At 36.2% G+C, this 14364-nt stretch overlaps 1 protein-coding gene across 1 annotated transcript in view; it reads right to left on the minus strand.

The window, feature by feature from the left end:
- Positions 1–14364, minus strand: part of WDR41 (WD repeat domain 41) — a 47019-nt gene that overhangs the window by 18728 nt on the left and 13927 nt on the right. The window contains exons 3-7 of the mRNA XM_052646903.1: positions 7920–7968; positions 6589–6714; positions 5073–5078; positions 3734–3796; positions 2843–2954 (exon numbers count right to left, since the gene is read on the minus strand). Coding sequence (XP_052502863.1) covers positions 2843–2954; positions 3734–3796; positions 5073–5078; positions 6589–6714; positions 7920–7968 — 356 coding nt within the window. The remainder of the gene's footprint in view (positions 1–2842; positions 2955–3733; positions 3797–5072; positions 5079–6588; positions 6715–7919; positions 7969–14364) is intronic.

The raw sequence follows: 14364 nt of genomic DNA on the forward strand, positions 1-14364 counted from the left end.
GAAACGGGAGGAACAGTGTACAGGATAAAGAGGCAGAAGAGAGAGGAGAGCAGGGGAAGGGAGAACAGCAGAGAATTACAGGTGCTGAAAACAGCTTGTTAAAAAAATGTTGATTATTTATGAAATAAAATTACTATAAACTCAATAATCCAGAAGTAGCAACTTAATACACAGAATCACAGACCATACTGTTGAAAAGGGCATGGGTGTCCTGTTTTCTAGTCCAAGGCTCCTTCCATTTTATCATACTAAGATTATTTTTGCTTATTTCCAAATATATAATAACTGTCCCTAAAAGCCCTGCCAGTCTATAAATCAAGCAAGGCTTAGTGAAAGGAGTTTCATAAAATAAGGATCTAATAGTACTGCTAACTATTTGGCATCCAGTAATTTGGAAAATCCAAATCATGAAAAGCTCACCAATGGCAACTTAAGGTGTTTTAAAAGCTTTCTAACTGATTTTCTCAAAGGTTTACTGCTGTCTCTTACTGATAAGCAGGGCAATACTGTGACTACTTAAAGCACAGTACTCAAAGCTAATTTGCAAAGGGCAGGGGAACTGCAGTAACAGGTGATTATTTCCATTAACAGGCAAAAGGCCCTTTTCAGCCCTGATTTCAGTATTTTACAACATGTGTGAGCGCATGCTAAGTCACTTCATTCGTGTCTGGCTCTTTGCAACCCTATGGACTGTAGCCTGCCTGGCCCTTCTGTCCATGGGATTCTCCAGGCAAGAATACCGGAGTGGGTTGCCATGCCCTCCTCCAGGGGATCCCCCTGACCCAGGGATGGACCGCACACTATTAAGTCTCCTGCACTGGCAGGTGAGTTCTTTACCACTACAAACAAGATTACTAGTGATCAAGTGGGGAACTGAGAAGCTAAACTACAAATCCTAGTAAGTTAGGGATTTAGTTTTACTAAGACACTATATTATTTTTCTAGAATTTTATAATACGCACATGGAGATAAGCTAGTTCCAATGAAGAAGTGTAAATTCCACTCACAGGGCTTCTACTACTCTAAGACAACAATAATATGCTTTAATAACACACGCATACCTTGAAGATATTTTGGGTTTGGTTCCTGACCACCGAAATAAAGCAATTATCACAGTAAAGCAAGTCACACAAATTTTTAAATTTCCCACTGCATATAACAGTAATGAAAAAACTGGCTTAAAACTCAACATTCAAAAAACTAAGATGATGGCATCTGGTCCCATAACTCCATGGCAAATAGATGGGGAAACAATGAAACAAGTGACAGATTTCATTTTCTTAGGCTCCAAAATCTCTGCAGATGGTGACTGCAGCCATGAAATTAAAAGATGCTTGCTCCTTGTTAGAAAAGCTGTGACCAACCTAGACAGCATATTAAAAAGCAGAGACATTACTTCTCTGGCAAAGATTCATCTAGTCAAAACTATGGTTTTTCCAGTAGTCACTTATGGATGTGAGAGTTGGACTATAATGAAGGCTGAGCACCGAAGAACTGATGCTTTTGAACTGTGGTGTTGGAAAATACTCTTGAGAGTCCCTTGGACAGCAAGGAGATCAAACCAGTCCATCCTAAAAGAAACCAGTACTGAATATTCATTGGAAGAACAGATGCTAAAGTTGAAACTCCAATACTTTGATCACCTGATGTGAAGAACTGACTCATTGGAAAAGACCCTGATGCTGGGAAAGATTGGGGGCAGGAGGAAAAGGGGATGACAGAGGATGAGATGGTTGGATGGCATCACTGACTCAATGGACATGAGTTTGAGCAGGCTCCAGAAATTGGGGGTGGACAGGGAAGCCAAGCATGCTGCAGTGCCTGGGGTCGCAAAGAGTCGGACAGGACTGAGCGACTGAATAGAACTGATAATAGATGTTAACGTTATACTGTCATCTATTTAATGTGCAATAGTATTATGTCTAAAAGACAATGTATGTACCTTAGATGTAAAATACTTTATTGCTAAAAAAAATATTAACAATTAGCTGAGCCTTCAGGTAGTTCTTTTTGCTGTTGGAGGGTGTAAAATATTTCAAGAATTACCACAATGTGACAGAAACACAAAGTGAACAAATGCTGCTGGAAAAATAGTGCAAAGACTTGCATGATGCAGCATTGCCACAATTTGTAAAAAACGCATCATCTGCAAAGCCAAATAAAGCAAAGTGCGAGAAAACAAGGTATGCCTGTATTCTTTCTAGGATGACCATGGGTTCATTTCATTACTTTTAGAAACAAAAATACTTAATTGTGGATCACATGATTTTAAGGTTACTGTCATTTAAATTTACTCATTTACACTTAAATATTTTTATTCTGAATAAATTTTTATTCTTTAAGTTCTTTGATACCAATGTAAGTCAAAACTGATTTTTTTCTGAGAAAACAGAATTCTGTTTTTACATTTGCACATGAATGAAATTTCCTTAGTAAAACCAACTGTAAAATGAGGGCATCCTTACGATTCTATGCTAAGTCTGATGACCGTACAAATGAAGATAATACTTTGTAAAGTCATAAAGATCTGCTTCCAGGTGTCAACAGGCTCATCAAACTCAGTTGAGGGCATGGTCCAGGAACATATAAGAAAAGGCTTTTCTTGTTCACTTTTGAGAAATTCTGTTAGAAGGGGCGAAGAAGCCAAAAGAGGCGGAATCTTTTCCTTCCAATTTGAAATGGAAATATATTTCACACGCCCCTTCACCTGAATTGGAAAATATGGCTACATCTTATATTATATTCAGAATTTAAAAGAAAAGCTCCTATATTACTGTTGTATTCATGGAAAGTCTCTTTGAAGATTCACTGTGTCTTTATTTTAGTGTCTGTTTGTTTTTACCTGTATCAGAAAGGTGACTCGTCTTACACAGAAGATCTAATTTTTGGTTCCACACACACAGATCATTCCCTCCAGAGAGCCAAACACCTAGTCTCTGAAGAACAGCTAAACACTGTAAAATTCATGCAAAATATTTATCAGTTTAGAAATTCAAGCATTCAGTGGTTTTAAAATATGTCCACAAGTTTGATACCCTTTCCCTTCAAGAAATCAGTAATCTTCAAAGTAAATGAGGAAACACTATTTCTTTTTACTAGTATCTTTCCCCAAGCCTGCTGAAATTATTGAAAAACAGTAGCACTTTCTGAGACCATCTAAGGTAATTTCTTCTATATAGGAATGAAAGTAGCCAAGTCTTATCCAAGTTTGTTTCTCTGATGTGTAGCAGAGTTTCTATCAATAATAAGCCCCAATTAGTATGTTTATAAAATGAACCTAAGAGTAGCCACCAATTAGCCACAAAAGATTTTGTTTTGGAAATAAGTAACTACTACTAAATTATGATTTTACAGAAAACAGACAGTGAAGCACAAATAGCTCCTCGTTTCAAGTTTAAAGCTAAAACAAAGAACAACCAAAAAAGACTAGCTACTGCCATATCACTTGGGAAGTAGTATCTCTTCCTAGAATTACCTACGAGAAACATACTAGGTACTACCTTTTTCCTTATCTTACTATAGAGACTCACCTCTTGCTCTAATTTAAAATTTAAACATTCTAGCATTTAATATACATACTCCCCAAAATCTAACCTTAGAAGAATCAAATAGCTGTAGGTATGTGCAGAAGAAATAATTTTTTAAACCTGCAAAGATAATTTCATCTAAATCATTAGAAAACTTTTTCTGAAATAAAAAGATTATTACCATAAAGTATCTGATTAAGATTTACCTTTACAGTAGACTGGAAGGATGACACTTTCTGAACTTGTCTACCAGTATCACAATCCCATTTCTAAATTTAAGTTAAGAAATAATTTCTAAGCAGAATTTCAAAACATTATGAGATAACTTTTCTAATAATTAAATTACAAATGTGACACATTTTATGTAGAAAATATATAAAGCATAAAGTATTTTGTGTTTATACTACTACAAAAATCAACTTAACATAGCAAGCTTATAATCTAAAATAAGTTTGATATAAATTTTACTATAAAACCATTTGAAAATACCAACAGAATGAATGGTCTGAGTATCAAATCTTTATAAGCATTAAATATTGCAACCATAAAAAATTTAACTTTTACTCTCCAAAACAGTCTACCATAATCTAATAAACACTGAACATAAAATATTCATACTAAAAACTATCACATCCATTAATTAACATTAACTGAAAGCTCCCTCAACGTGCCTGGCATGATTTTACTAGTTATCTTAATTCAAAGAAGACAGTAACCAAATACCTATATCCATATTTAGAATAATTTCAAGACCTCTCATAAAAGGTCCAAGATTAGTTTGACTTAAGGAGCATAACAATTTTCAGGTTTTTCATACCATTTCCTATGGTAAGATATACATTTTATATGAGAACATATTTACATATAAATGTATATACACACATATATAGACTCTTAAGATTATAATTTGACCAAAAAAACCTACACTCAGCATTTAATTAATGAAGTTAGTTAACAGCAAATACCCAAGCATGGTAAATTTAAAATTCATCTGAATAAATGGAACTACTAACGAAGCAACCTGAAATTATTTTTAACAAGAAAAGTCATTCAGCAAAGGAAAATACTCTATACTAGCATTCACCGTTGAAGTTTATACTGATATTGTCCCAGCTACCCATGTACTGTAATAGTAATTTTAACAATTATGTCTAAATGGTATTCTAGTACTTTAGGAGCAGTCTAATAAAAAGAATTTTATATTCTATTTTTGCAGAGGTTATAATGATACAGAAAACAAACAAAAAAAGAGCTTTAGGCCATAAAATAACATGTGCCTCAACAGAACAATGGTGGTAAAGCTACTGTGACCAAAACATACTAAAGTGCATTTATGCCTCTGATTATGCAACATTGTAATTACCACAGTATATCATTTTATCTCCACCTAAATCTTTTTGTGAATTTCTACCACCTATTGGCAATCTGTCTAAAAATCACTTCAGCTGACAAGCTTATTTAAAATGTGTCATAAAGTATGTCTTAGTTCTATAGAAGCCTAAGAAACACCTACACCTTTGGGCTTACGCTAAAACTCAACTTCACTAACACCTGAAGTTATTTAAATAGAATTCTCAGATAAGCACAGACTTTTTAAAGCTATTCTATGATGCTTAAAAAAGAAAAGGCAATGCAAGATTAGCTATAGCCTTCATAGATAAAATTCTCATACAAATATTAAAAGGCTACCTTTAAGAAAAATATTTTATGAAACCAGTATCACATAGTGATTCAGAGCACTGACTCTGCAGTCAGACTACTGCCTTTGGCCCATGAACTTGGGCCATTTACTTAACCTCTCTTTGCCTCTCTTTTCTTATTTATAAATGAAAATAATAAAAATACTTATTATAAGAGTTAAATGGGTTAATAAATGCAAAACAGAACAATGCCTGGCACATACATGCAACTTATAAAACTTTACTATGGCTGCTGCTGCTAAGTTGCTTCAGTCGTGTCCGACTCTGTGAGACCCCAGAGACAGCAGCCCACCAGGCTCCCCCTGTCCCTGGGATTCTCCAGGCAAGAACACTGGAGTGGGTTGCCATTTCCTTCTCCAATGGATGAAAGTGAAAAGTGAAACTGAAGTCACTCAGTCCTGTCCAACTCTCAGCGACCCCATGGACTGCAGCCCACCAGGCTCCTCCGTCCATGGGATTTTCCAGGCAACAGTACTGGAGTGTGGTACCACTGCCTTCTCCTTTATTATGGATGTTACATCTTAAATTTTCAACTAAAAGTATAAGGAGGGAAGGTAATTTACATTTTTAAATTGTTTTAAAATACTAAACATATAAAACACTGCTGCTGCTGCTAAGGCGCTTCAGTCGTGTCCGACTGTGTATGACCCCATAGACAGCAGCCTACCAGGCTCCCCTGTCCCTGGGATTCTCCAGGCAAGAACACTGGAGTGGGCTGCCATTTCCTTCTCCAATGCATGAAAGTGAAAAGTGAAAGTGAAGTCACTCAGTCGTGTCCGACTCTTTGCGACCCCATGGACTGCAGCCCACCAGGCTCCTCTGTCCATGGGATTCTCCAGGCAAGAGTACTGGAGTGGAGTGCCATCGCCTTCTCCATATAAAACACTGAGCATATGCTAATTCACTTTTCTGCCAGACTTGGATTGTCAGAAGGTTCTTATGGGTTGGGACCATTAAGTTTATTTTGCTGTACAATAAGCATATAAGAAAATGTGAATTATTCTCTGGTTCAACTCATCTTTGTTTCTCTAAATTGAAAAGCAAACTGAGATGATAAATATTTTTAAGCTTACATTCTTCCATTTCCTCCATCTTTTGTAATTTTATATAAAGCTGGGAAGAACAGCTTTAGTTATGGAGTTTCCATCAACACTAAGTCTTAACTTGCTACTTCCAATCTAATTTTTTTCAGACACCTAATACTTTCAAGAAGCACCTTATGAAGGCTAGAACAAAACCATTTTTGCTTAATCATGAATGTACAGACAGGCCTCAAGAGGATAAAGTCTAATAATGTATGCACTGGTCCCTTGGATCCCCACAGCTATTTCACTTGGTTCTAGATTTAAGGATATAATAACTGTTCTATCAGCAGAGGCTGTCAAGATCAGTTGATTTTTTTCTTCACAAGTTTCCAAACAAGGCAATGTAATAATAGCTGTTATCTTTTGAGTGTGTCCATTGAGTTCCAAAAGTTTTTCTCCTGTCTGAAATATCAATAAAAATGTTATTAGTACTTTATATTTTATAACTTAATCTTAAATGACAAAATTAAGCAAAACCACCAGGTAGAAAATACATACATTCCATCTGAAATTACTTTGATTTTATAATTTAAGCAACAGAATCTAAACAGATGCTCAAAGAGTAGGCTTAAATAATTTTAATTATTTTCTAATAGAAAATAGCAGATTGTTATAGGAAACTTTAAGGAATACTCTTTCCATTTGGTTTTAAGATTATAATTGTGTAAATTAAGTATAAAATATCAGTAACTTAGCAGGGAAAATATAGGGAGTCTTCATTATCCAAATATTTATTATCTCCATCTTATAACATTGCAGAAGAAAATAAAAGTCAGCAAACAGTAACAATTGGATGTAGGTACCCAATAATATATCAACCACTCATAAAGTCAGTATTGACTCTATTTCTATTTAACATCAACAGCTCTTCCCATCCATCCAATGTCTTCATCCATCAGTCTCTCACTGACTTCCCAAGTAGTAAATACAAAAATGCAAAGAAAATGTAACATAAATTTCAAATCTCTCCAAGGTTGCAGGATTTCATGATGTAGGTGATGAATGTAATGTTAAACTGTGTCCATCACAGGCAAAGCCCTTGAAAAATGAGGATCTGATGGAGTCAGAATAGATAACAATCCAAACAAGGGTGAGAAGATAAATGCTTAAAAGAGAATACTTTGAGAATCCAAGGATTAGGAAGAGAGGACCTAGAAAAATTTGGTAAAGCCTTAAATATTTTTTAAAAAATAAACCTTTTATTACATTACTATTAAAGTGAAACATATGAAGAATATTATGCTGTCAAACAATTTAGAAAAATTCAGAAAAAATTGTCAATTTGGAAAAAACTGTCTCTCACAAAAAGCAACACCTGATTCATTTTCAGAGTCAGTACACAGCTGCTAACTTAAATCTTGCTTAATTAAAATTAAGACATTTATTTCCATAATTTAGCATTTGTTTCTCAGGAAAAATCTTAAATAAAAAACTCTATTATGAAACATTGGTCCTCACTGTAAATGGATTCATCCTAAGCAGCCCTTTTCAAACATTAATTCAGCTCAGTCTACTGATATGCAGGCTTATCTCCAGGTAATGTTTATGAATGCATACTCAACACAGTTATGTCTGTGTCACATAATCCACACAGAATCAATACACACCTGGGCATTCCACACAACTACAGTTCCATCATCACCAGCAGATGCAAATCTGGTTAGAGAAAAAAGGTCAAGAAAAACAAAAAATCACTGATGACATTTAAGTGCTAAAATTACTAAGACTAATCAGACCTTAAAGCTCAACATTCAGAAAACGAAGATCATGGCATCAGGTCCTATCACTTCATGGGAAATAGATGGGGAAACAGTGGAAACAGTATCAGACTTTATTTTGGGGGGCTCCAAAATCACTGCAGATGGTGACTGCAGCCATGAAATTAAAAGACGCTTACTCCTTGGAAGGAAAGTTATGACCAACCTAGATAGCATATTCAAAAGCAGAGACATTACTTTGCCGACTAAGGTCCGTCTAGTCAAGGCTATGGTTTTTCCTGTGGTCATGTATGGATATGAGAGTTGGACTGTGAAGAAGGCTGAGCGCCGAAGAATTGATGCTTTTGAACTGTGGTATTGGAGAAGACTCTTGAGAGTCCCTTGGACTGCAAGGAGATCCAACCAGTCCATCCCGAAGGAGATCAGCCCTGGGATTTCTTTGGAAGGAATGATGCTGAAGCTGAAACTCCAGTACTTTGGCCACCTCATGCAAAGAGTTGACTCACTGGAAAAGACTCTGATGCTGGGAGGGATTGGGGGCAGGAGGAGAAGGGGACGACAGAGGATGTGATGGCTGGATGGCATCACAGACTCGATGGACGTGAGTCTGAGTGAACTCCGGGAGTTGGTGATGGACAGGGAGGCCTGGTGTGCTGTGATTCATGGGGTCTCAAAGAGTCGGACACGACTGAGCGACTGAACTGAACTGAATCAGACCTTAGGGACTTCCCTGGTGGTCCAGTAGATAAGACTCCTTGCTCCCAGTGCAGGGGGCCTGGGTTCAATCCCTGGTTGGGCAACTAGACCCCACGTGCCACAACTAAGAGTGTGCATGCCACAACGAAGGCCTGACACAGTCAAATAAATAAGAATAAAATGTTTTAAAAATAATTATCAGACTTTATTAATAGTATTCTGACTTACTAATATCAATGCACATTAAGTTCTTTAAGCCAACTTAATAAATCTTTATAGAATACTTTATAATTTTTGTGTCAGGTACTGCAAATCCAAAGATGAATAAGACCATTCAGAGAGTTATAATACCTGTTAGACTAAGAATAAGGGAGATCTATAAATGATCTTTAAAGTCCTTCCTTTGAAATCATATGATTAAACCCTGAAGTGACATAAAACCAAGCTGAGGAAAAGCTACAGTGACAGGCAGTGATATTCCAGGAGTAGACCAAAGGAATCATGTCCTTCGATTCCTTATTTTCTAGGTAAAGGTATTTTGATATTTTAACTCTACTATATTTAAAGCCAGAATCTCTCCTTTGCTCCTCTCAGTTCTGTGGTCTTTCCACATAAATATCCCATCTCCCTTTCGTGTCCTTTGGTTGGGAAAGTTTGGCTTCTGTTTTGTTTTTTTTTTAATGTATATCCTTGAAAAAGATGGCTTTTTTCTACTCTTTACCATCCATCCACTACAGATCAAAAACCAACTATCTATATTTTGTAGAGTAGAAGATAACTATGATACAAACACTATCAAGAAAAATAATCTGTACAGGATTATTCATCACAATGGCTGAATTATAATAAAATCAAGATAGCATTGTTCTCAAGCAGTGTCCCAACACAGTGGTATACAGCAGTCACACTGTAACCATATCAACTTTGTTAATAATGTACTACACAAGTGTGTAAATAACTTATAGGGAACCAAAATCAATTCAAAGTTGTTCTCCTAATATCACTTTTTATTCACTTGAATTCAAGGTTTGCTTTTCTGAATGGGAGAGAAGGAAGTGGTATTGTTGAGAGCCAGCTGTGAACTGCATCTGGTTATGGTTAATAACCATTAATAAGTGGTACTCCACGAGCAGCTACGGTGTTTAGAAAATGTGTACTTCCATGCAAGACTGTTAGTGCGTTTTCACAAAAATCTGGGCATGCCTTAAACATCTTCATTAAAGTAAACATCGTGAGCTGTGTGTGTGTCATTGGGAGAAAGAACTGATACTTGAGGACACAAAAACTATTAATACTTTGGCCCTGAGAGTCTCTGTTCTATTGAATTTTACCCTATAGAGATCCATATAGTCTCCCTACTTCAGTCATGTAACACTTCCCTTAACAGTCCAAACTGAGCTTCAAGTTCAAATTTCTCATGCTCAGTTTCAAAGCCTCATACTTAGCTACTGTCCTCACTGGTTCTGACAATTCCCATACTCAGTACCTGCTGCAGAATCTTTTGATTACATCTTCTACTGCAGGAGCTAAGAGATTATCCAGGAGGTGGGAAATTGGCCTAATAGAGTCTGACAGAGTCCATTAGCAATTTTTAATAAAGAACTACTTATCTTTTTAACAGAAAGGACCTTTTAAAATGTCTTAGTTAACTAGATAGAAACCATACAAAGAATTATTTTTAAACCCATACATAACATTTATTCTGTTTTCAAAATGGAATATATAAAAGATATGGAGACTAAAAAGAAAACAATTTTATATTTTAAAACAATTTCTTATGCGTAATTACACAGACTGTCTGAATCAGAATACGAAGCAACGCCTTAAATATCAAAAATACTGCTGGATGTCAATCTTTAACAGCTTATATTTCTAGGGCTATTGATTTCTTTTTACTTGTACCATGATGAAGGGGAGGGCAGAACTCAAGGTCTTAAGATTTCTTTGGTATAAAATATCAATTTCTATTGATTCTTGAAACTCTTATAATTGCTTTTCTCCCTTTTAGAAGAGTACAGGTTTAAAATAAACTTTTTTCGAGCCCTGATTTTTAACTTCTCATTATTGCTTTATCATGTCTGAATCTCATGACTTCACAATGAGAGATGATTGAACGGTTGAGAGTTTAGAAATGAGATACAGAGCATTTCATCTCAAACTTTAATTCAATCAGTGGTGAACAAAAGTTAAATCTAAACAATGCTCAGTCTAAACAATGCTCAATAGTAATGCATGAATCCACAGCCCATTGTTTTCTTTTTATCATTCAGAGGTCAATTATCCAGTTGGTGTATTATTCAGGCTTTTCAATTCTCATATTCTATTGCCTTTTCTTTATTTTTGCTGTTCCACTATTTATTATTACCTGCTCTAAAGAGGAAACATAAAGCTTTAAAATGCAAACCAGTTTGACTTTGCTACATACCAGCACCAGCCATAAAATAACTAATAAAGGGAAGGAAGATCATTCACAAATGACAATTATCCATTCTCCTAGCGTGGATAACTGAAAACTGGCAGCACTGTATCAGCTTATCTCAAATCAGTTTATCCTCATCAGTCAGGCACACACTCTAGCCATCTCCAAATGAGAAATGAAAGTTCAGTCTAAGAATCCCTAACAGTAAGATACACTATAACTATGAAAAGAAGTAAGGAACAATGAAAGAAGGAATTAAATGCCAATAATGTTTAATATAGTCAATGGAAGAAAAAATAGGGGCTATACTGCCATACAATAATATACAAAAATTTTTTAAAACACTCTAAATTAATAGAACCCAAAGATTCAAATCTAAAGTTAAGATTTTAAGAGAAATCCTTTACTGATACACACAAAATAGTAAGATCTCATATCATGTGTTAGGGAAATGCCAAAATCAATTATATGTGGTTCTTATTTCAAGATCTTAAAATTCAGTGATTGTTTAGAAATGTACTAAAGATATATAAGACATCAACTGTAAGACATACTATTATTTTATGTACTATTAAGGAAAAATGCTATCAGTTATAAATGAAAGACACCAATTATATGATGTATCCAAATTTTAGAGATGTTACAGTACTGAAAATAGGCTTTTTAGAATCAATGAAATTTAGCATTTATCGTATTTATCTTTCCAATATGGCACTTTCCAGTCCAACACATTTCTGATTACCTCTAGCAGGTTTAAAGGACTAAAGAAATAGTCCTCGTTTCTTGGCATGAAAAAAGGGCTGTAATGAACTAAATTATAGCTTTTCCCTACTCTTTACCATCCATTCACTACATGGCAAAAAAACAATCATCTGTATTTTGTAGAGTAGAAGGCAACCATGATACAAACACTATCAAGAAAAATAATTTGAAAAAATGCTCAACACTGCTTATTATTAGAGAAATGCATATCAAAACTACGAGATATCACCTCACACCAGTCAGAATGGCCCTCATCAAAAGTCTACAAACAATAAACACTGGAGAGGGTGTGGAAAAAAGGGAACACTCTTGCACTGTTGGTGGGAATGTAAATTGATACAGCCACTATGGAAGATGGTATGGAGACTCCTTAAAAAACTAGGAATAAAACCACCATATGTCCCAGCAATCCCACTCCTAGCATATATGCTGAGGAAACCAGGATTTAAAAAGACACGTGTATCCCACTGTTCACTGCAGCACTGCTTACAATAGCTAGAACATGGAGGCAATCTAGATATCCATCGACAGATGAATGGATAAAGAAGCTGTGGCACATTTACACAGTGGAATATTACTCAGCCATAGAAAGGATTGCATTTGAGTCAGTTCTGATGAGGTTAGATTACACAGAGTGAAGTAAGTCAGAAAGAGAAAGATAAATATTGTATTCTAATGCATATATATGTCCAGATGGTAAAGTATCTGCCTGCAATGTGGGAGACTCAGGTTGATCCCTGGGTCGGGAAGATCCCCTGGAGAAGGAAATGGCAACCCACTCCAGTACTCTTGCCTAAAAAATTCCCTGGACGGAGGAGCCTGGTAGGTTACAGTCCATGGGGGTCACAAAGAGTCAGACACAACTGAGTGACTTCGCTTTCACTTATGCAATCTAGGAAAATGGTACTGAATAACTTATTTACAGGGAAGCAATGGAGAAACAGACCTAGAGAAAGACTTATGGACATGGGGAGAGGGGAGGAGAGGGCGAGCTGTATGGAAAGAGTAACATGGAAACTTACATTATCATATGTAAAATAGACAGCCAACAAGAATTTGCTCTAAGGCTCAGGAAACTCCAACAGGGGTTCTATATCAACCTAGAGGGGTGGGATGGGGCGGGAGATGGGAGAGAGGTTCAGGAGGGAGGGGATATACATATACCTATGGCTGACACATGTTGAGGTTTGACAGAGAAAAAAATTCTGTGAAGCAATTACGCCTCAGTTAAAAAATTGATAAAAATTTTTTAAAAGGCAAAAAAAAAGAAAAATAATTTGTACAGTGGCTGACTTATAATAAAAGTCACAGTGGCTGACTTATAATAAAATCAAGAAAACACTGTTCTCAAGCAGTGTGAATAAGCAAACATATAGTCACAATGGTGTGATTACTCACCTAGAGCCAGACATCCTGGAATGTGAAGTCAAGTGGGCCTTAGAAAGCATCACTACGAACAAACCTAGCGGAGGCGATGGAATTCCAGTTCAGCTATTTCAAATCCTGAAAGATGATGCTGTCAAAGTGCTACATTCAATATGCCAGCAAATTTGGAAAACTCAGCAGTGGCCACAGGACTGGAAAAGGTCAGTTTTCATTTCAGTCCCAAAGAAAGGCAATGCCAAAGAATGCTCAAACTACTGCACAATTGCACTCATCTCATACACTAGTAAAGTAATGCTCAAAATTCTCCAAGCCAGGCTTCAGCAATACGTGAACCGTGAACTTCCTGATGTTCAAGCTGGTTTTAGAAAAGGCAGAGGAACCAGAGATCAAATTGCCAACATCCACTGGATCATTGAAAAAGCAAGAGAGTTCCAGAAAAACATCTATTTCTGCTGTATTGACTATGCCAAAGCCTTTGACTGTGTGGATCACAATAAACTGTGGAAAATTCTTCAAGAGATGGGAATACCAGACCACCTGACCTGCCTCTTGAGAAACCTGTATGCAGGTCAGGAAGCAACAGTTAAAACTGGACATGGAACAACAGATTGGTTCCAAATAGGAAAAGGAGTATGTCCAGGCTGTATATAGTCACTGTGCTTATTTAATTATATGCAGAGTACATCATGAAAAACGCTGGGCTGGAGGAAGCACAAGCTGGAATCAAGATTGCTGGGAGAAATATGAATTACCTCAGATATGCAGATGACACCACCCTTATGGCAGAAAGTGAAGAGGAACTAAAAAGCCTCTTGATGAAAGTAAAAGAGGAGCGCGAAAAAGTTGGCTTAAAGCTCCACATTCAGAAAACTAAGATCATGGCATCTGGTCCTATCACTTCATGGGAAATAGATGGGGAAACAGTGGAAACAGTGTCAGACTTTATTTTTGGGGGCTCCAAAATCACTGCAGATGATGACTGCAGCCATGAAATTAAAAGACGCTTACTCCTTGGAAGGAAAGTTATGACCAACCTAGATAGTATACTCAAAAGCAGAGGTATTACTTTGC

This window comes from Budorcas taxicolor, chromosome 10 (assembly GCF_023091745.1).
Source record: "Budorcas taxicolor isolate Tak-1 chromosome 10, Takin1.1, whole genome shotgun sequence".
NCBI classification, from domain to species: Eukaryota; Metazoa; Chordata; class Mammalia; order Artiodactyla; family Bovidae; genus Budorcas; species Budorcas taxicolor.